The 20,162-nt window shown below is 39.7% G+C and overlaps 1 protein-coding gene across 1 annotated transcript; it reads left to right on the forward strand.

Moving 5' to 3' along the window:
• The first annotated feature begins 332 nt into the window (after positions 1–332).
• SLC40A1 (solute carrier family 40 member 1) lies at positions 333–15,356 on the forward strand. The gene is made up of 8 exons (XM_086751506.1): positions 333–603; positions 813–880; positions 5,399–5,558; positions 6,430–6,545; positions 6,863–6,989; positions 10,157–10,399; positions 12,232–12,897; positions 13,996–15,356. Exons 1-8 carry the CDS (start codon positions 561–563, stop codon positions 14,313–14,315), a joined length of 1,743 nt encoding a protein of 580 aa, XP_086607632.1. The 5' UTR covers positions 333–560; the 3' UTR covers positions 14,316–15,356.
• The last annotated feature ends 4,806 nt before the right edge of the window (positions 15,357–20,162 follow it).

Genomic DNA, 20,162 nt, shown 5'->3' on the forward strand with positions numbered 1-20,162 from the left:
AAGCACTGTCATTTGCAGGTGTTTCAGCCAGAGTCTTGTGCTATGCGGTGCTTACCTTACAACCCCAGCTTCTCGGTGTGTTTGTGTACTCAAGCATTTCATACTTGTAACAGTGTCAGAAAAGACGAAGGCAACGAGCGGGAGCCAAACCACACGGGGGAGGCCACCGCGCAGCCCGGTGCGGCCGCGGGGCCCCGCTGCGACCTCTCCCGGGGGCGTGCGGGCGGTGCGGGGCGAGGGGCCGCCCCCGGGGCCGGGCCGGGCGGGGGCGGGGCCCGCAGCTTCCTACAAAGGGCGGTGCGAGAGCCAGCGCCCAGCCCCGGAGCCTCCGCGCCTCCGGTAGCCGCGGCCCCGCAGACCGAGCCGGGCGTCGCAGGGCGCTCGGTTCTTCCCCCGTTTCGGCGGCGGAGCGTCCCCGTCCACCCGCGGCGCATAAGGCCAAGGCTTTTCCGACTTCAGCTACAGTGCTGGCTAAGTCGGGGAAGGCAACACGGAGCGAAGCCGCGCGTCCCCCCGCCTCCTCTCGGCATCGGGCTCTGGCAGCGGCTGAGCGGGCCGGCATGGCGCGGGGAGCGGAGCCGGCGGGCCGGCGGCGGCCCTGCGGTCAGTGCGCGGCGGGGGGGCCGGGCCGGGCCGGGCGGCGAGGGGCCCCGCCGAGGCTGCCCGCGGGCGCTGGGCTGCCCAAGCCGGCGCGTCCCGGCTCGGGGAACGGCGTTGGGCTCGTCCGCGGCAGCGAGTAGCGCCCGGTGGGTGCCGACACGCGTGGGCGTGCCCGAGTCTCCCTTAGCGTTTGTTTCTTATTTCTCCTTTAGGATCTGTGGTTGCCTATTTTACGTCTGCAAAGTTTCTTCTTTATCTGGGACATGCACTGTCCACTTGGGTAAGTAAAACGTTGGCCTGGTAGCAGTAGGATTTTATTAATCCAGCTACGACTTGCCTCAGCGTTACTGGTACTTTCCAAAAAACCTTCACGAAATAGCACGCCACCCCAAAGACAGAGTCTTGTTACAACACCTTGCTGGTAAAAGCCTTTGTAATTGTGACGTGAAATGTTGCGGTAGATTCCGTTTTCGTTAATGCAGGGTGGTGCAGTACTCAGTTTCCTGGTTCTGCACCTTTTAAATGTTGATAAGTAACTACAGAACTAGTGAAACTACTTGCAGGGTAAGTTCTGAGTGAAAGAAATGAAGCAGAGTCCATAGCAAAGTGAAGGATGGTCCGTTGCAAGATGTATTTGAAGAACTTGTATACTTACTACATTTACTGATGGGAAATAGTAATGGACTCCTGATTAGCGAACCTGTTGAGAGTGTCGGGAGGTGTGTCTCTTTATATCAAAATGTTTACCCTCTGAGATGTTTTCCTTCTGTCCTAAAGTGACTTACTACACCAGTTTTTACTCACTTGAAGGATACTAAAAATAATCTTTAAATACGCAGTAAAAATAGACAATCTGGTTCTATTCCATGTATTAAAATTAAGAATATATGTATCTTATAATGAAACCTTAAGTCTCCATCCAATGGCTCAATTAAAAAAGAAGGGGAAAGTTTCCTCCCTAATATTCCCTCTTTTGTCTTTAGTCCTGGATTTGGTCTGGTTTAATGTGTGCTTTGTATAACATGGAGCAAATAGCTGATCTACAGTTACATCATTGCTGTGCCGAACTCTGGCAGCTTCTTGCTTTCACTAGCCTGAAAGGTCATATTGAAGTTTCTGTTACTAGAAGAAGGCTTGGAGTAGTATCAAACGCTTGTTTAAACAAGTGCAGGATTTTAGCAATTACTAATATATTGGAGGAGCCGAGTGGTAATGTTTCTGTTTGGCTCATTGCTTTTCAGAGGCCAGGGTTGTTCCTGCAACAGTTTTTGTCGGTGAGGCCCACAAAGTGCCTAACTGGCGATTTGGCCAGCCCTGCTTACTCCTCTCTGACGAGTGCTTCAGAGCTTGGCAGTGGGACTGCTCTCAGAGTACGCGAGTAAAGGTGACAAAGTAGAGTTTGGAAACAACGTCACACACCATGGCCAACAATAGACAGCAGGATGTCTGTTCAGCTGTTTAGCAATATTAATAGCAGGCTCCTTGTTGCAGTGTGTTTTCTTTTGTGCTAAAAATATTGAGTCCAAAAAAACCTATCCAAACCTGCTGAAAGAACAGAAATACAGCTTATTTTGCCAGAACTGGGTGCAAGGCTGCACCTTTTGTATCTCCTAAGCTTTAGTATTTCTGTAGTCTGAATGTTTTTGCTAGCAGGAACAATAAACAAGCACCTTAATCTTCAAAATTCACAGTCATAGATCATCTTTGTTCTAAAATGGCTGTCCACATTACAAAACCTGATAGAAAAGTGGTTTTGCTGTAATTGAGAGCACTAATTTGGTTTCTGTGTTACTAAGCCATTTCCAAATACAGAGGGAAGCTGTAAATGATTAAATGTGTCACATTTCCACAATTCAGATTCGAACAAAGTCTGGACTATGTCTTAGGCTCTTGTTCCCTAAAGCATTTGAAGGTGTGCTTGGCCTCAGTGGTGTTCATAGGCTGGACTGCACTGCTGACCCGGAGCATCTGACCTTATGCTGTTACCTTTATGTTTTTAATTCATTGCTATCTGTCAATCAGCAGTAGAGAAAGAAACTGGGTTCACTTTGTTGGTGCCAGGCCTAATGCTTACCAGGAGGCCGGTTGCAACTTGCCAGCCTTACCTGTGCCACTCGGCCCGCAGGAGGCCTGTCAGTAGGCAGTAGCCTGGCTACTGGCGAACTTGTGGTCTTCGGTTCTGAGATGGGATTGTATGCATTCAGTCTGAGATGACTGTAAGGGTAGTGTAGTTATAATGACAGAAGAGCGAGAATCATCTTTAAAAGGATGGGGAGCCTAAACAGCTGTAATTATTTATTTAAGGGTTGAATATACATGGTTTGAGACATTTTAAAGTGGGATGAAGTATATATGATCAAGGCTTTGCTGTCTTGTGACGGCAGTATTTATGGTTTAAATTTCAGTAGAACTTAGCTTGAAATTACAAACCTGCTTCAAACCTCTGTAATTCACTAATCTTATTCTTCTGTGGCACTAATTTGTATTTGCTTGCTCCGTATGGTTTTTAATTCTTGAAAGAAGCTCATGCTTCCAGGTTGGAACAGCTTTAGTTAGCACAAAAATTATCTGTGTGGCTTGGCCTGATCAAGACGCTATGGGTAAATGTGTTGGGTAAGGTTGACCAGAGTTCACAGGCTCCTTAAATGAATTGTATAGCAAAATCACGATCTCACTGGAGTCAAAGGAATCTTCCTATGAGTTTCAAGTGAGGTTAGATTTTTCACTCTGGTGGCAGTGGCTGGGACTGACTTTCACATACTTTTTTTTTTTTGTTGTTTTTTTTTTTTTTTTTTTTAAAAAAAAAAAAAGGGTCATCGTCTCATCCTGTCAGAGTTTAGTAACTGAAACATCTCTGCATAAAGAAAAAAACCTCAAACTTCTGGTACGAAATTTTAATGTGAAAGTACTCTCTTGGCTTATTTTTCTAGCTTAATAAACAGTTACCCAGACTAATAAAAACTTAGTTAATCCACCTGCATGTATTTTCAGTGAAATTTGGTAGAGAGGTACCTCAGGTCATACTAAGTTTAACTGAATGCTAGACTTGGGAAATTATGTTCCTGTGGATTCATTGCTGGAATACTTTCCATGTACTTCTCCTAACCGTGGAATAAAAGTGGAACATATTTTAAAGAAGACTTTAGGGGCCTCTGGAGAGTGAAAATTGGGTTATTATATATGAGAGGGCATATCTAAGATTGTGCTTATATTTGCATATTGTAATTGGCTTTAGTTAGAAAACATATAAAATACCCAGGTGGTTTTTTTTGGTTTTTTTTTTTTTTTAACAGGTGAAATTTTGTTCCCACATGACTGGGATGTAATTGTTTTTTTTCTGCTTAAATGGTTAAGGAGACAAATATGAATTGTTTACACATTATAGTATTTGAAGAAATCTCCTTCAGAGAAATTCAGTAACATTAAAAGGCAAATTCTTTTTGTGTGTCTGTGCTACGTGGAAGCCTTTTTTCAAGCTGCGGTTATTTTGACCCTCTAAATAGCATGCTTTTAAAGTATGTATTGATTGCTGTGTTACGTGATATGTTAGATTTGGCAGACTTTGCTATATGAAAGTCCTCTTATGTTACACCTCCCCCAGCCCTTTAGAATACTTGAGGTCCTTGGAAATTTGTACTGTATTGCTGTATCACATAGCAGTTGTGTATTTAAGATAAGGCAGCAGAATAAAACAGTTTGATTTATAAAAGACTAATATTAGGGACCCTTATTAAACAAACTATGTGCCCTAGAATAGTATGAATGATTTCTATTAATCTACTTTGTTATTGATTACATAAAGCATTTTCTGTAGTGCATTTCTTGCAATATGTTTAAGAATTAAGTGAGATATGACTCCTACCTTGCGACAACATAAAAACCTCGTTATAGTCATTAGCAAGGCACAGGTCTGCTTGGTAGCAAACCTGAACATGTTTAACATGTTTGAAATGGTAGGGAAATTCCTTCCCTTGGACATATTTAGCATTTTGGGCTTTTTTTTTTTTTAAACTTTCAGTAAGTGGTATCAGAACATGAAAATTTTGTGTTCTAAGCACTAGGTTAAGCTAACAATAAGCTAAATAGGCTGAACTAGCAATGGGTTTGCAATAGGATAAACTAGCTCTGATATTCTACCTCTGAGAATGGGCCAATGCTTAACATTATTAAAAAGAGCTTAAGTCCATTGACTTTAGAAACTTCAGTTAACATTTAGGACACCACCTTCCTTGATTTACCCATGTCTGTTCCAAATTGTAGTACGACGTGCTTTGACTTGACTGACTTTTGTGTTTTAAAGCAGCTTTTAAGAGTTGATCATCTAAAAGCAAACTGACATCTTGAAAAGTTACTTAAACAGTATTAGTAGTCAATAAATCCGTTGCCTGTATTTGATATGTGCTGGAGAGTCTGTGTAAACTTTCTGAAACTTGTTGGATGTGACTGGTAATAGACTTTGTCCTGTAATATTATAACAGAAAATATCTGTGATTTTGGATGTGGTATTACAAGCTGTAATGTTGCACTTGATTAAGACAGATGATCTTAGTGATACTGGGATAAAATCAATGGTGACAGGATGTAGTTGTAAAAAAACCAAACAACCCCCAAAATAAAAAAAAAAAAAAAAAACCAAAACAAAACTGCAGAAACCAACCCCACACCCCCACCTTCCTGTGTAACAAACCTGTATTTTAATACAGACTTTCGTCAGCGCATTGGTAAAATAGTCAGCTCGTGTGCTTTCAAAGTGCGTATGGTAATGTTGTCTGTGTGCTCTCTGTTACTCTTCTTAAAGGGAGACCGTATGTGGCATTTTGCTGTGTCTGTGTTCCTGGTTGAGCTGTATGGAAACAGCTTACTCCTGACTGCAGTCTATGGACTGGTTGTGGCGGGATCAGTTCTTCTCCTGGGAGCCATTATTGGAGACTGGGTGGACAAGAACTCCAGGCTCAAAGGTTAGATGCCTAGAGCAGGTTATTTACTTAAGGATGGATCAAATTAATGTAAAAAGCTAAAGCTGTTTGAGTTAACTCCTCAAAGTCAAATAAGAGAACGGGGCTTGCTCAGTTTTTTAAGGATGGTGTTTCAGAGTGGTAATGATTATACAAAGATAGTGTCAAAGACAGGAGAAAAACAGTTTTATGTCACAATATGTCCACTACTCAGGCTAACCCTGTGCAATATGTAAAGATATGCAGGAATGCAGAAGGTAAAAAGCATGTAACTTTAAGTACTACGGACCAAGTTCTTTATAGGCAATACTAACATACACTTGCATTATTTGTTGTCTTCTGGATACAAACATCTTCCACTTAAGTGTAAACACGCACTGCGTTTGCATTGTGCAGACTTTAAATACGTGTGCTCTAGTCTGTTTTATAAATAACATGGCATCGAGTTCTTCATACACATTTTTATTTTCCAAGAGTTTACCAAGTAGTATCATTCCATGGCATGCTGAAGATAAATTTTACAGACTCAAGCTAAGTCTTGTTTTTACCCCTTTAAATACAGTGTCAGTGTTTAAACAGGTAGAGTTTGGTTTATGATTGAGGAAAGACCTACTTGGACTTTAAGTTGTTAAGAGCTGTGAGGTTACATCAGACATTAATTTGTTTCTCTAAGACAATGGAATACTCAAAATCTAATATGATTAGATTATTAATACTTAATATCTAATGTGATATCTTATATTTTTGGGGGAAGAATAGGAAAATAAAAATATTTAAAGAATCTGTGCATGTTCCTTAATTATAGCCTCCTTAAGCATGTAATTAGTTCATTCTTATGTTTATAACTGTTGCTTTCTCTTTTGATTTAAAACAGTGGCCCAGACATCCTTGGTTGTACAGAATGCGTCTGTCATCCTCTGTGGTATTATCCTGATGGTTGTCTTCTTGTTTAAGACACAGCTTTTGACCTTATACCATGGATGGCTTCTTGTGAGTGCCTGAACTTGTTAATAAGGAATTAACTTACAAAGAAACTTTGGGGAGCGTGGTAGACAGATCAATTTTTATTTTTTCTCTCTAGTCTGTTTAGACATTCCTGTGAGCTAGAACTGGCAAGGGAGCTTTAAGCTAGTTGAGTAATCAAAGGTGATTGTTTCCTGTAAAGCAGACTTGATCTTATTTTGTCTGAAGAATAGCACTAAAATGGATTCAAATGTAAAAGTGTCTTTTCTGGATGTACAGGATAGGAGTGGAGATACCCCTTCATCAGTTTCTTATGTTGTAACTTTTTCCCCCTGTTTCTCTAGACGATGTGCTATATCCTGGTTATCACAATAGCAAATATTGCCAATTTGGCCAGCACTGCCACAGCGATCACAATTCAGAGGGACTGGATTGTTGTGGTTGCAGGGGAAGACAGAAGCAAACTGGCAGGTGAAATATATTGCCTTTTTAATACCTTAAATGTCTTACTTTACGAGCTTGATTTTTAGATTAGCGTTTTACAGAGGTCAGCACATCTTTGAGTTCCAGATATTGAGAAACAGCAGGTAAAAAGAGTACCTTTTGTTTTCCTATTCCCTGCTCTGGAGTGCACTTACTCAGATTAGAAGCTACTGTTGTTACAGTTCACTTAGGCATCTCTAAACTTGTTTTGTCCTACTGCAGCTTTGTCAGGAAAACTTTATTCTTGCTGAACAAATAAATGTACACCACACTCTTAAATCAAATAACCAGTGCTTAATAGAAAAGCTATTTAACTTCCAGGCACTTAAAGCCAAGTGTTGCAATACTTTATTTTTAGGTCCCTGGAATGAAACAGAAGACTGTTTCGTAACTGGGCTCCTCTCGTAGGGATCAAAGACAGAGGTACATGAGAATGAAGTCCAGAACAGTAAAGTAGGTGGATCAGGAAATTGCCAGTAGGAAATGCTGCGCATGCAGATATATTTGAAATCTTGCACTTCGCTAGCATTAGACGTCTAACTCGGGGCTGTGAATGCTTTTCTTTGGAACTGAAAGCTCGGTATTCCTTTGAAATCTGATACGTTTGGTATTAGACTACAGACTTAATCTTCTTTTTTGCCTAGTAAATATTTTTCCTTTTTTCCCCTTTCTTGCACAGTGGCATGGCATTATTAGGAGAGAGAATGAGTTCCCATTCAAATTCTACTGCAGCTTGGTGGTCATGACACTACTTGGATGTGAGAGATTGTTTGGGATCCTCCTCAAGGATGCATTGAACCTGACTTTCCTTTGCTGGAGGTTACTCCTAGCTGCACGGCCTTTCACACTAAGGGATGTATGATTGATCCTTGGCTGTGCTGCTGCTCTGATTGTCACAGTGTGGGAAGCAGCATTTTTTGTGATGAATTTGGGCAGGCTATATGTGGGCTCTAAATCAACCCTATAAGGGCACCTAAAGCCTTCCCAGATAGAGGAACTGATAATGAAGTGCAAGCAAGGCACAGAGCAGCTTAACATTGCCAAGACATTTATAGCTCACTAAAGTAACTCTGGGACTGAAGTTTTAAGTCTGACCCTTATGGCGTTTAGATTCCTCCAGGCCTAGACAGCAGGTCAGCTTCTGGACCCTAATTCTGTAGGAAGCTGCCTAATATGTCCATAAAGTTCAGTTTACATGCCAGAGTCCTTTTAGGGATTTGAATCCTGTACTGCAGATTTATTTTTGATGCTTACCTCCAGTGAAGGAATCTTACTTCCCCATCTCATCCAGGAGAGGCTAATTCTTAATTAGATGCACTGAAAGTGTCTTGCTTTCATTTCGCAGTGTACAGATTTTCCAGCATGGTCTTTAATTTTGACCTTGCAGTGCTTTTCTACGTCATGCCTTTTGTAGAGCACCAGTACAGATTAGCTTTCTTCATGCGTGTGACTCACAAGTAGGAAAACATCATCTCATTTGTAAAAGCCTTAAAGTTCTAATGGTTCTCATTAACCTTTCTTCTTTCATCACATCTTATTACAAATAGTCTCCACAGTCTATGTACTACTTAATACACATGAGATAAGGTACAGACCACACCTGCAGAGGACTGTTGCATGGGAGGCAGTCCTGCCTTTGTACTGCGTCATGATGTCAGAATTATATGACTACTTGTATTCTGTACTAAAAAATCAGGCAAGAGGTTACTCTAAATTCTCACGTAACTTAATTTAAAACAAAAAAAACCCCCTATTGAACTAAGCACCTTAGTTCAACAGATCTATCTAAATGATCTCTTCCAGGCTGAATAAGGTTGTTATGTTTCTAATCATCATGTTATTTGGAGACTGTTGAAATTCCTTAACTTAAAATATTAAATGCTAGCAATGACATTGTGGCAAATACTGGTGCCCGTCACTGCACTGTTACCTTCCTCAAAGAAGAGCCTTAGTTAAATAAGTTAGTGGCATAGGGAAATAAAAATTGCCTTGGCTTTTCCTTCTTTGTGCTTGATTAGTTTTCCCATTCACTCTTTGTACCTTTCCTGAATGTAAATACTAGCCTTCCTCAAATAACTCAAAAAGTAAAGCTTAGTTCTTGGAATTTCTAAAGCCAAATATCATGCAGGCATCTAACTTACTTATCTTAGTTAACAGTCAAATAGTTAACATTGAATTGACTTTGAGTTCTAAGTAGAATAACCTAAGCCTTTCTTTGAATGGCATGGAGTAATTCTCTACGTATTCAGAGGAGGACTCTCAAATATGTTTGAGATGTATTTCCGAGCAGCCTGAAACCCTGCTGTGCAAAACCATTGAGCATCTAGCAACTCCTAGAGGTGGAATAATGGTACCATTAATTGGAAACTTAGAGGAGCCCAGAGGGTGTAATGACACTACAGCTGATAAGATTAGGGAGAATGAGACATTTCCTACCAGTAAATGGAAGATGCTAAGAATGGGCTGCTTGTTTTGACCATAAACATCAAAGCGTGGAACAGAAAGGAGCGAGGACTTTGCTCAGTAAGTTCTGAGAGTGGTTGGTGGCAGTTGTAGGCAGTGTGACTTGATAAGGAAATTTAAAGCCCTTTCAAAGGTCTGCTGCTATCACAGTGGATACTGTGGTCACCAGTTGTTAGACATAAATAGAGAAGATTAAGAAATACAGGGTCCAGTATTGGGAGTTAGTAGTTGCTAAAATTATCTTTACAGGAAGACTTCCACCATACGAGATTCCTCTTAATGTCTGGAGTTGTGCATGCTGGGTTTGAATGTTACAGAGACAGGCTTAGGAGTCCGTAATGTCACTAGGATGTGAGGGCAATCTGGTCTCATGGCTAACGGTTTTACCTGCAGCAGTACGCTTCCACTGTAAGCCAGCATGCTAAACCTGAAAGACCTCATACAGGCACAACTAGCGGGAGTAGAGATTTGGCTTACAAACACTTCGGATGGTGCCAGTAAACTTAAATGTTGGAACACTCTAAAGGTGCCTCTGGTTAGCAATCTAACTCCTGCTCCTGCTGGAACTACTTACAGTTGGAGCAAGACTTCTTAGCTTGTTGTGTATACATGTCCAATCCCCAGTTATGTTAGTGAATATTTCACTGTAAGCATTCAGCAATTACTTCATCTCATCAAATCATTTCTGACAGATATGAATGCCACAATAAGAAGAATTGATCAGTTGACCAACATCTTGGCCCCAATGGCAGTTGGTCAGATAATGACATTTGGCTCCCCGATGATTGGCTGTGGATTCATTTCTGGCTGGAACCTGATGTCGATGTGTGTGGAATACCTGCTGCTCTGGAAGGTTTATCAGAAAACCCCTACTCTGGCTCTCAAATCTGCAAAAGTTGACGAATCGGAACTGAAACAGCTGAATGTAAAGAAAGGTATTGAAAACGCAAAAGTAACTGTTTAAATTCACAGTATATGCACTGTATCAGTCAAACTGAAGTGTTGATGTTTGTCTTCTACAGACACTGCTTTTAGGCTGTATGGCTTTCTACTCATAGCTCAAAGATTTCAGATTTTGGATATAGATAACCATAGACTCTAAGTAACAATACTTTGTGCAGCCAAAGAATGATTTCTCTCCTCTTAATTAATCCTTTAGAGTAAGCCTGCCCTGTTACTTAGGGCTGATAGTGAGGAATGCTCCTATCCATCTGTACCATAGCTAAGAAGCTGACAAAGCCTGTCTGTAGTGTCTACAGGCAAAACAGCCTGCGTAGGACTCTTCCTTGCTAACTCACCTCTGCTTATGCATAGTGCTAGCAGGCTTTCAGGAGGTTGTAGAGTAATATTTCTATTCTTACATGCTTCAGTGAGTCCCACATGCTGCAGGAAAAAAAACCCCACCTACTTTGACCTTTTTGCCAAGCTGAACAACTGGGATTTGCAGTGTAGATGGCTGTGACTATAGGCAACCTTAAACTTGATATTAACATTACTTTAGATAGTCTTAATATCAGAAATTAAAACTGTTTTGGAGTCGGATTTTTGTTAAGAAGTATTTGACACATCAGATACTGGAACAGAAAACTTAAGCATTTTCCCATTTTTAAGATAGCAGTATGTGAATACTCTTGAAAGCTCAAGCTATGAGTTCCCAGCTGCAACATGTTGTGGGATCTTTTTTTAAAGAAAGGTTATAAAGAATTTCTGATTTTTCTTGGAAAGCTAGCTAGCAATCTGCCCTTTGTTTAATGGATAGTGAGATAGGAGGCTGCTAATAGAAGTGCTGAAGAGACAGATCGTCTTCCCAGCCAGCAGATCCGTTGTGGTAATAGCTGGTCCAGTAAGCCACTGGACCAGGCTGATGGCAGCCTGGGATAGGGGAGCAAGGTAGAGAGCGTAGGAGGCTCCATAGGATTGGAACTGGCTCTTGAATGCTCCGGAGGAAGGAAGCATTTAGCAAATGTCACTATGTAGGGGACATCTCTTAAACTTTCCTATTGCAGTGTTCTGATTTCAGTAGAAGACTTGCATTTTTAACACTTGCAGAAGAACTCCATGTGTCTAACTTGCTGTATGTGGAGTTTGTTTCAAACTTGACAGTGTAAAGACACTGTTCAGGCATCCAAACGCTTGTATCGTTTCTATCCACATTGCTAATCTAAATACTGCTGTGGATTTTTTTAATTTGTTTGTGACCCGTGGAAGTGCCTTTCTCCTACATTAGAGTGAAAATGAAATTGCAGAAAAGCATGATCTGAGACTTTTATTTTTAAGTCAAGTTTTGAAAGCTTTTGGCTTGGTGTGCTTCAGCAAGCATCTCTGCCTTGCTTCTTCTACCATGACATGAGATATTGACAGATGTTTACATATTCCCTGCTTTCTGTGGTTAGTGTATTTAAACATACAAAGCTTTGTTAAAATGCCAGCTAACATTGGCATTCATTAAGCAAACAATTTCATTATGGAAATGGAGCATTCAGTGACAAGCCTGTTGAAAAGAAGCAGGCTATGCTTTCTCCTACCACAGTTTAATTAAACAAGCAGGAGTTTAAATTGATAAGGATAAAATTCACTTGATCTTTCCATACAGATTGGATTTAAGGACACTTTAAAATGTTTACATAATCAGAGGAAGGCTGATTGCAGAATATAACTGATGCACTTCTGCTGCAGTGAACTTACTGACTGCGAACAATTGTCTTGCAGTTTACACTCCGCACTTTCCAGGCAGGATTGCATCTAATGGTTACGTTTCTGTTTACAGAGAGTGATGTGAAACCTGCTGAAGGAGTGCAGTTAATTGTTGAGAAAGATGTAACTGGCTTTGAGCCTCAACAGGAGAAGGAAGTCAGCTGCGCTGCCCGGATTGCTGAACCCTTCATCACGTTTCGTGATGGATGGGTTGCGTACTACAACCAGCCAGTTTTTCTTGCAGGCATGGGTCTTGCATTTCTGTATATGACTGTTCTGGGCTTTGATTGTATTACTACAGGCTATGCATACACTCAGGGTTTGAGTGGCTCTGTGCTAAGCCTCCTGATGGGTGCCTCGGCAGTCACTGGAATCATGGGAACAGTAGCTTTCACTTGGCTTCGTCGGAAATGCGGCCTGGTTCGCACAGGCCTTATTTCTGGAGTTGCTCAATTTGCTTGTCTGGTCTTATGTGCCATCTCTGTGTTCATGCCTGGAAGTCCTCTGGATTTGACTGTTTCCCCATTTGCTGACATCAGTGCCAGGCTGTTTGAAAGTGAGCCATTACCTACTATCGCATCTCCAGAAGATAAGCCTGAAATGGTTTTTGCAACTGGAATGCCCAACTTGTTAAACGGGTCTACTACTCCTGCTGACAGCGACCCAGAGATGAGTCCTGAGCCCGTGCCTTTGATCTCTGTTAGCCTCCTGTTTGCAGGAGTCATTGCTGCTAGAGTTGGTAAGTATTATGTCTGTTGAAATCTGATCTATTGACTGCTTTTAATTCAAGAAATCACAGTGCCTGTCAGCTAAATATAAATTTAAGTTTACAATTGTAGGCTACAGTTGAAGTGTTATATTTCTAAGGCTAATTCGTTACACTTTGCATAAAAATGAAATTATCTTGTGGTAATACCACCAGTGCAGAAACTATAGGACTAAAATCTTGCCTACCATATGTCGCTAATAGCAGAAAAGTTACCACATTTGGAGATGAATGTAACTTGGTTTTTGGAATGCTTATCTCTAAATTATCTTAATTCACAACCAAATGAAACCATTTGTTAATAGGAAACTTAGTAGTTTACTTAATGAAGTAAAATTTAGTAAAAGTAGTTAGTAGTTAGTAGTTTACTAAATGAATCCATTCATTAAATAAACTATTTAACCTTTGTGACCACTGGAAGAGTTTAGAACAGAAACTTTGATTTGGATTACAGCTTAACTTTTTGAGGAAATTCTGGTTAGTGTACTGTTAGTCAACAGAAGAGGCTGTCAAATACATAAATGTAATGAACAGTAATTCTCATCTGTAGAATTTTTGTACTCTTGATTTCTGTGGCTTTTGCTGAATTTTGGAGGAAGAAAGTACTTGATTCATAGATATTTAGTTTGTTTGCAAGGTGAACTTTTAAAACTGAATAGTTAATGGACTAAAACAGTATGGAAGCTAATGCCAACTGAGACTATTAAAGTATTATGTATTCTGCATAGTTTTAAAATGTGTTTGACTTTTTTTTGCAAGCATCTTATGCAAAACTTAGCGATTGTAATAGCAACTGTAAATAGCTGTAAAACAGTTACTTAAGTAAGGAACGGAAGTTAATGTGTCAAGCTGAATGTATTATTTCAGGAGATACTAGTAAAGGGAAAGTAAATTGCTCTTGACTGTCAGTGTGAAATCCATTCTAGTCTGACAAGAGGCTAGGTTGTCCTCCGCGTTTTTGGCAGAAGTGAGTGTTTGCAAGTATGAATTGAATTGTGCCAGTAATGAAAGCTTACCATGAGAAGCCTGGTTGTATGGATAACTTTTTTTTTTTTTTTCTCCTTTCCATAGGCCTTTGGTCTTTTGATTTGACTGTCACACAGTTGCTCCAAGAAAATGTGGTAGAATCTGAAAGAGGCATCATAAACGGTGTCCAAAACTCCATGAATTATCTTCTTGATTTGCTGCACTTCATCATGGTCATCTTGGCCCCAAACCCTGAAGCTTTTGGTTTATTGGTTCTTATTTCTGTGTCTTTTGTTGCAATGGGCCACATAATGTACTTCAGATTTGCTCAAAAAAGCTTGGGAAAACAACTTTTTGTTTGTTGCACTCCTGATCCCAAAGCAATCTCTGACAGTTCACGACCTGGTAATACATCTACTGTCTGAAAGGATCCACTTCTTTTACTAACCTGCTACACAGATATCATGGTTAAACACATATACTGCCTTTTGCAACCCTAAGGTGTTTCTCTAGAGTTGAATGTGTAACTTAGCTGTTTGAAGAAGCTGTTCCAAAAGAGCTAGAATTCATCTTAGTCACCCTGTAAAAATGTTTTCTCAAACTAGGACACTTAGTTGGATCTTGATGTCTGCTGTTTCAAAGGATCCCCACAAGTCATACATCTACCTTTTGATCACAAAAATAATGTTGAATTTCTGTCGCTGACCACTGCAGTGATACTGTTTAGTGGTTGTACATACTCGGTTTGTTCAGGAATTCTAAACAATTTTTGGGCTCATTGAGCCAAACGAGAGTTTTTCTAGGATAATTTGATATGCAGGATTTGGTTTTGTGTGGTTTTTATCTGGTTTTCCCTTACCATTAACAGTTCTACTCCCTGTCTTCTCACATTGGTATAAACATCCTTCTTGGATTCCTGAAGCAGGCTCTTAAGTTCCAGTGTTTTCCCAGTACAGCTTTTTAGTATTCCATCTGGTTTGGTTTAACTTTACAGAAACACCTATGTAGTTTTTGCATGTTTCAGTACAAATTATACAAGAGCTAGGTACAAGATATTGTATTACACTTTTGTTGCACTTCATAAAGTAAAACATAGTCTTATTTTAGCAGAAGCTATTAATGTAACATTATAAAGCATGACTTTTTTTAGTTGCAAATGACAGGTCTGCTCAGGTTTGATGTGGCAGAAAGTGCTAAGGTCAGGAGTACTGGTACAGAAAGATCAAGTCTAGGGCTAGCGTAGTTTTTTGCCTCAGAGTGCAAGCAGCTTTAGTTTATTTTCATATGCTATTGTTTTCAGAAATCTTATTAAAACCTGATACATTGGAAAATTATTAGTATTCCAGGCAAAAGTAGTAAAAAAGTGGATTACTTCCATTTATGTTGTACATATGTGAGTTTTGACTTGGTTCTAAAATACCGCTAAAACAGTGAGATGCTGAACTGTGTGGCCCTTTAAAGCAACTTCAGAGCAATGAAGAATGATACATCCCTCTAATTTTCAAGATGTTCTTTTGGTGTTTTTTTTTTTTCTTTTTTTCTCCCTGCATGTGCACTAACACATGTCAGTGTTAACCCTATGTGCACTTTTGTGGAGACTGCTCTACACACTTTGCTCTCTCAGTTGAGTTGAACCCAGTAGTGTTCTGAGTTTTCTTATAGCATGAAAGTATGACTTCTAAACTTAAGTCTTTCTAAAATGTTTGTTTGCAAAATAAGTAGCATGCAAAAGCATACGTCAGCAACTTGTGAAAAGTATCCTCTGTAAGGTTTTTTATTTTAGGTACTGTCCTTCACACAGTCGCCTGTGTTGCCAGACTTCAACCCTGGAATGTAAATGTGTGAACTCCATTGACATTAAAGGCGTTACGCCAGGGCTGAATCTCGGCCATTGATCTTGAAATTTGTAATAATTATATTGTATATCAAACTAAATAGAATGTAAAAAAAACCTCTAGTGGCTTTTGTCTCAGATATAATATTTTGTAAGAGAAGTGAAAGTGAATGAGTGGGAATCCAGTGTACAGCCAATGTACTTGTAGCCCTCAGTATTCAATAACTGGATGTAACAATTTTTCTCCTCTAATGGACCAAAATGAATCATTACTGCTATGTTACTGAAAGTTTCTCAGGGATGTTTTCACTAGATTTAAGTGTTTATACTTTGACCAAACTTTTGGGTTTTGTTTTGATATAATGAAGTAAAATATGTAAATTAGAGTAGTTTTAAAATTTGTGACTCAATCCTGAATGTAACTTCTTAAGGAAAAGGGAATTTTGCCATTAGAATTTAAAAGTCAGAAGACAATAAAACAAGCTTATCTAGATTTGTAGAATAAATATGCCAAAGGATAGCCTATACAGTATGCGATAAGTACATTAGTAAATAAAATACCTCTGATTTGCCAAATACATTTTTTTTTTCATGTATAGCTAATCTAACTTGGGACCAGATTTTAATATTCCTGAATATAAGTAAAGGTAGCCCAAATGTCAGTGAATGCCTCTATACAGTGCTTTGAACATCTGGATGCCACTGTATATATTGGACTCACTGGCCGTCAGGCAAAAAAAAGCTGAAGATGCAGCTTCTTGTGGACCGTCTGTAGCCTACAGAACCTAGTGTGCCTGACGCTTAATGGTGTAGCACTAAGCACCAGATGTCCCAGAGGGGATGTACTCAAATCTAGAGAGCTCCAAAAACATGACAAATAGAGCTGGGGGTGTGCCATGTTCCTATCTGTTCTCAAAGTCTTTTTTTTTTTTTTTTTTTCTTTCCTCCCCCAAGAGCAGTGTAGCCTTTGTTTTAGTTCAGTAGCAATTTGTTTCATAAATAGTTCTGCTAGATAGTGCAGTCTGCATCTCAAGCCAAAAAAAAAAAAGTAGTATTGAGACAGGACTGGACCTTTGTATTTTGTACACAGTGTTGCTAGGATTCATATGTGCAGATACACAGCTGGAAGGCAAGACAATCCTAAAAGAGAAAGAAAAGTGGATGCTAGCTTTAAGAGAAATAAGGAGATCTGAATTGGAAATCTTCCATGTATTGGTCTGAGTCAGATGTCAAAATGTATGCTGCTTGAGCACAACCCATTTGTGTATAAGTCTTAAGATGTACACAGGCACCTGTACTGATTAGTGCTTTGAAGCAATGTGGAGCCTGAAGTCTTACTTAGCAGGACTTTTCATTAAGTAAGCATCTTTGGCCTTGTATTTATTTATTTTTTTTAAATGTGTCCAATTTGGATGAAAACTGCCCTTAAAATGTACGCACTAGAAATCAATCTTACCAGAAGAGCATATTTTATTATACAACCTTATGCTGGACATAGTATTGATTTATGTATTACTATTGTTAAAGCTTGATGAATAAATTTGCATAAAAATTTATTTGTCCTGTGTTTTTTGGTTTGTGGGCGTCTCAGCAGGCTATACTTAGCATGGATCCTGTAGATGAAGGTTTTCTGTTGTGATAGGATGGAAACAGCGATGGAGCACAAACAAATAGCTTTGAGGAGGAAGCAAGTGACAAGTGTAGTACAAGCCTTTCAGAGACCCTATAGCTCTGTCTTCAGTGACCTGATTTTTATTTACCACCCACAGTGGTAACTTGGGACGCTGTAGCTGAAAGTGAAGTTGTGGACTTACAACCTCAGCTGAGGACCAGCATTGGTGACACAGCAGTTGTGTATTGGCTTGCTGAGCAACAGAAAGCAAATTATTTTACCTTCCCAGTCATCTTTGTGCCATATTGAATTTGAGATGATGGTAGCAGCAACCTGTAGGTGAGGATGCTAGGCGTAAGAGTGGACACAAATAAATGTGATACTGTAATATTCTGGTTTTAGTCTTGAATAGTACCTCAATTGAGTATTTCATACAGGACTGCTTCTTGTTACATTTATTTAGGATATGCTTGCTTGATTAATTGATCTTAAGAATGATACTGTTCTCATTCACTAGCATTTCCCTGAACTGATTCCTCTTTGGACTAGATGTTTTCCTAGAGGAATACCTTTATGGGTTGTCCCCAGTTACGTTATTACCATGTTATTCTCCTGTGGGAATGAGAATTAGTAACAGTTACTTATTCCCATGTGGGAATTAGAATGTGGCGAGTTAAAATTGCAGGCTTTGTTCCATGGATCAGACTTTGGTAGCATTAGAGTAAGTGATGTTCCTCTTTAATAAGAGCTACCAAAATGTCAATGTTAAGTCAGATTACCAATTGTCATTTTTAGGAATGTTTACCTCTTTCACTTAAGACAAGTGTTAGAATACTGACTTGAAAATTTAGTTACACTGATCCACCCCTGTAGGTACAAAGCCAAATAATTTTGAATGGTTTTGTGTAGATAACTTAATGGATAAAGAACACTTTTTAGACTGAAAAAGGCCCTTTACAGTTTACCATTTGATGGTTTCACTATTTTCCTTTACTCAAGTGTTGACATTTCGGAAAGTTCTGAGTTTTCTAAGACCCCGTGGAATTCAGTACTCAGCAACCAAAGGCAGAATGCTTGAAGATACCTACCACTGTTTACTTGCTTGTTGCTCTACTTTGCTTACTAGGTAGTTGAGATAACAACCCTGCTTGTAGAAGGCAATGCATATTGTACATTACATATTTTATTATTTTGCTCTGGAATATTTAATTGCTTTTATTTTCAAAAGGATTTTCTTAAACTGAGCACTGATGATAAAAAAAATTGAAAATTGAATCTTGTTAAAGGAAAAAGTGAACTCAGTCCCTTCAATTTAAACTATTTCTGTTTCTTTAATGAGAAAACAGTCTCTTAGAAACTCTGAAAGAGTAACTAGGTTCACATCCAGTAGTTTTAAAATACTACAATTACTGCTGTGTGTGCTTCTACAAAATACATGGTGTGTATGTCCCAGGCCAGCAGAGCTAGCTCATGTCCTTCGTAAGCTGGCTGAGTGTTCCCTCAGTGACCCCTGTTCAAAGATCACATCTTTTCACATCATAATGTTACCCTTCTTTCCCAATGGACAGAGGCTTCTTTCACACCCTCCTATGCAATTAGTTTTGCAAAGCATATATATAAACTCTTAATCTACAAAGGATCACAATTTGCAGATAAAGCTTCATAAAGAAATCAAACGTTCTGTAGTAGAAATGAACAGGCTTTAATAATAATGCTTTTTAAAATCTGCCTCAAGATTGACCTGTTTTCTGGTCCTTGAGGAATATATTGTGCTACACTCTGCATTCCTATCTTTCTCCGGTGCTTAATACTAGGGAAGGTAGTAGTAAGCATTAGAGTGATAGTCCACATTGTCTTGCCCTCTGTACTTACACATTCTTTTTCCTCCTTGTGGGTGCTGTTAACTGCATGGTGTAATAATCACTGTAGTATTAAAAGTATTTTATTGCTAGAGTAAGACTATCCCTTTAGCTTCTGCTTTAAATAAGACAGACTATATTTTGCAACTCTGAAGGGCAGAAAGAACTGAACAAGGATGTTTGCTTAAAGGCTTGCAAAGTGCATGGACAAAGTGCATGCTGTTCAATAATGCTTTTTCAAATACTTCAGCCTGTCCTTGTGTGGGTCAATATTTCTCTCTAGTTAAACTTTATTTCATTTGGTCACAAGAGAAGCATGCAACCATGTGCTTTCCACTCTTCTAGGTATAGAGTGATGGAGCAATCTGTTTCCATACATGCAGAGTTAAAGAGTTCTTAATCCTTTGTAAATACATGGGAAGTTGCTTGATGTATATTTAGAAAATCTGATTCTCCTCCTTTGGCAGATAAGGCAAAGAGAATGTACAGTAGATGCTGCTGTTACAACTTCAGTAAGTATCTAAGCTTAACTCATTTTAAAAAAAAACAAAACCACTCAAAGGAGCAAAACACGTGTTAAAGCTGTACAGATTGGCTCAGAAAACACACTCACTTTGCTCCTGGTAAGCCATTTTCCACTTCAGTTAGGGGAAGGACAATACACAGAATATCCACATCCCAGTAACGCCCTACCAGAGTCTGAAAATAAGTTCTTCCTCGAACAGCAGGACTAACAAAGCATGGTTTTCTCTATTTCCGAGTCCTCACTCCCTACACATCCACAGCTGCTGTAACCGTAGCTCCCAGCCCTGCCTGGTGTAATGCTAGCTCTTCCATGAGGTCTCCTTGCAGTGCTCCCCTCTTCCCTGTTTTATCAGCAGAGCAGAGTAGAGCATGTGCTCTGCCTGATCCTCAGGAGCCACGCGTGTGCTGCGGGCCCGTGCGTGCCCGGGGGCTGATGAGCCAG

This window comes from Chlamydotis macqueenii, chromosome 6, assembly GCF_036417535.1.
Source record: "Chlamydotis macqueenii isolate bChlMac1 chromosome 6, bChlMac1.mat, whole genome shotgun sequence".
In the NCBI taxonomy this organism is placed as follows: domain Eukaryota; kingdom Metazoa; phylum Chordata; class Aves; order Otidiformes; family Otididae; genus Chlamydotis; species Chlamydotis macqueenii.

Coding starts and splice junctions, on each gene's coding strand:
- SLC40A1 (XM_086751506.1), top strand. CDS start 561: ATGGCGCGGGGAGCGGAGCCGGCGGGCCGGCGGCGGCCCTGCG. Junction 5,559..6,429: donor CAAGAACTCCAGGCTCAAAG/GTTAGATGCCTA, acceptor GATTTAAAACAG/TGGCCCAGACATCCTTGGTT. Junction 12,898..13,995: donor AGTCATTGCTGCTAGAGTTG/GTAAGTATTATG, acceptor TCCTTTCCATAG/GCCTTTGGTCTTTTGATTTG.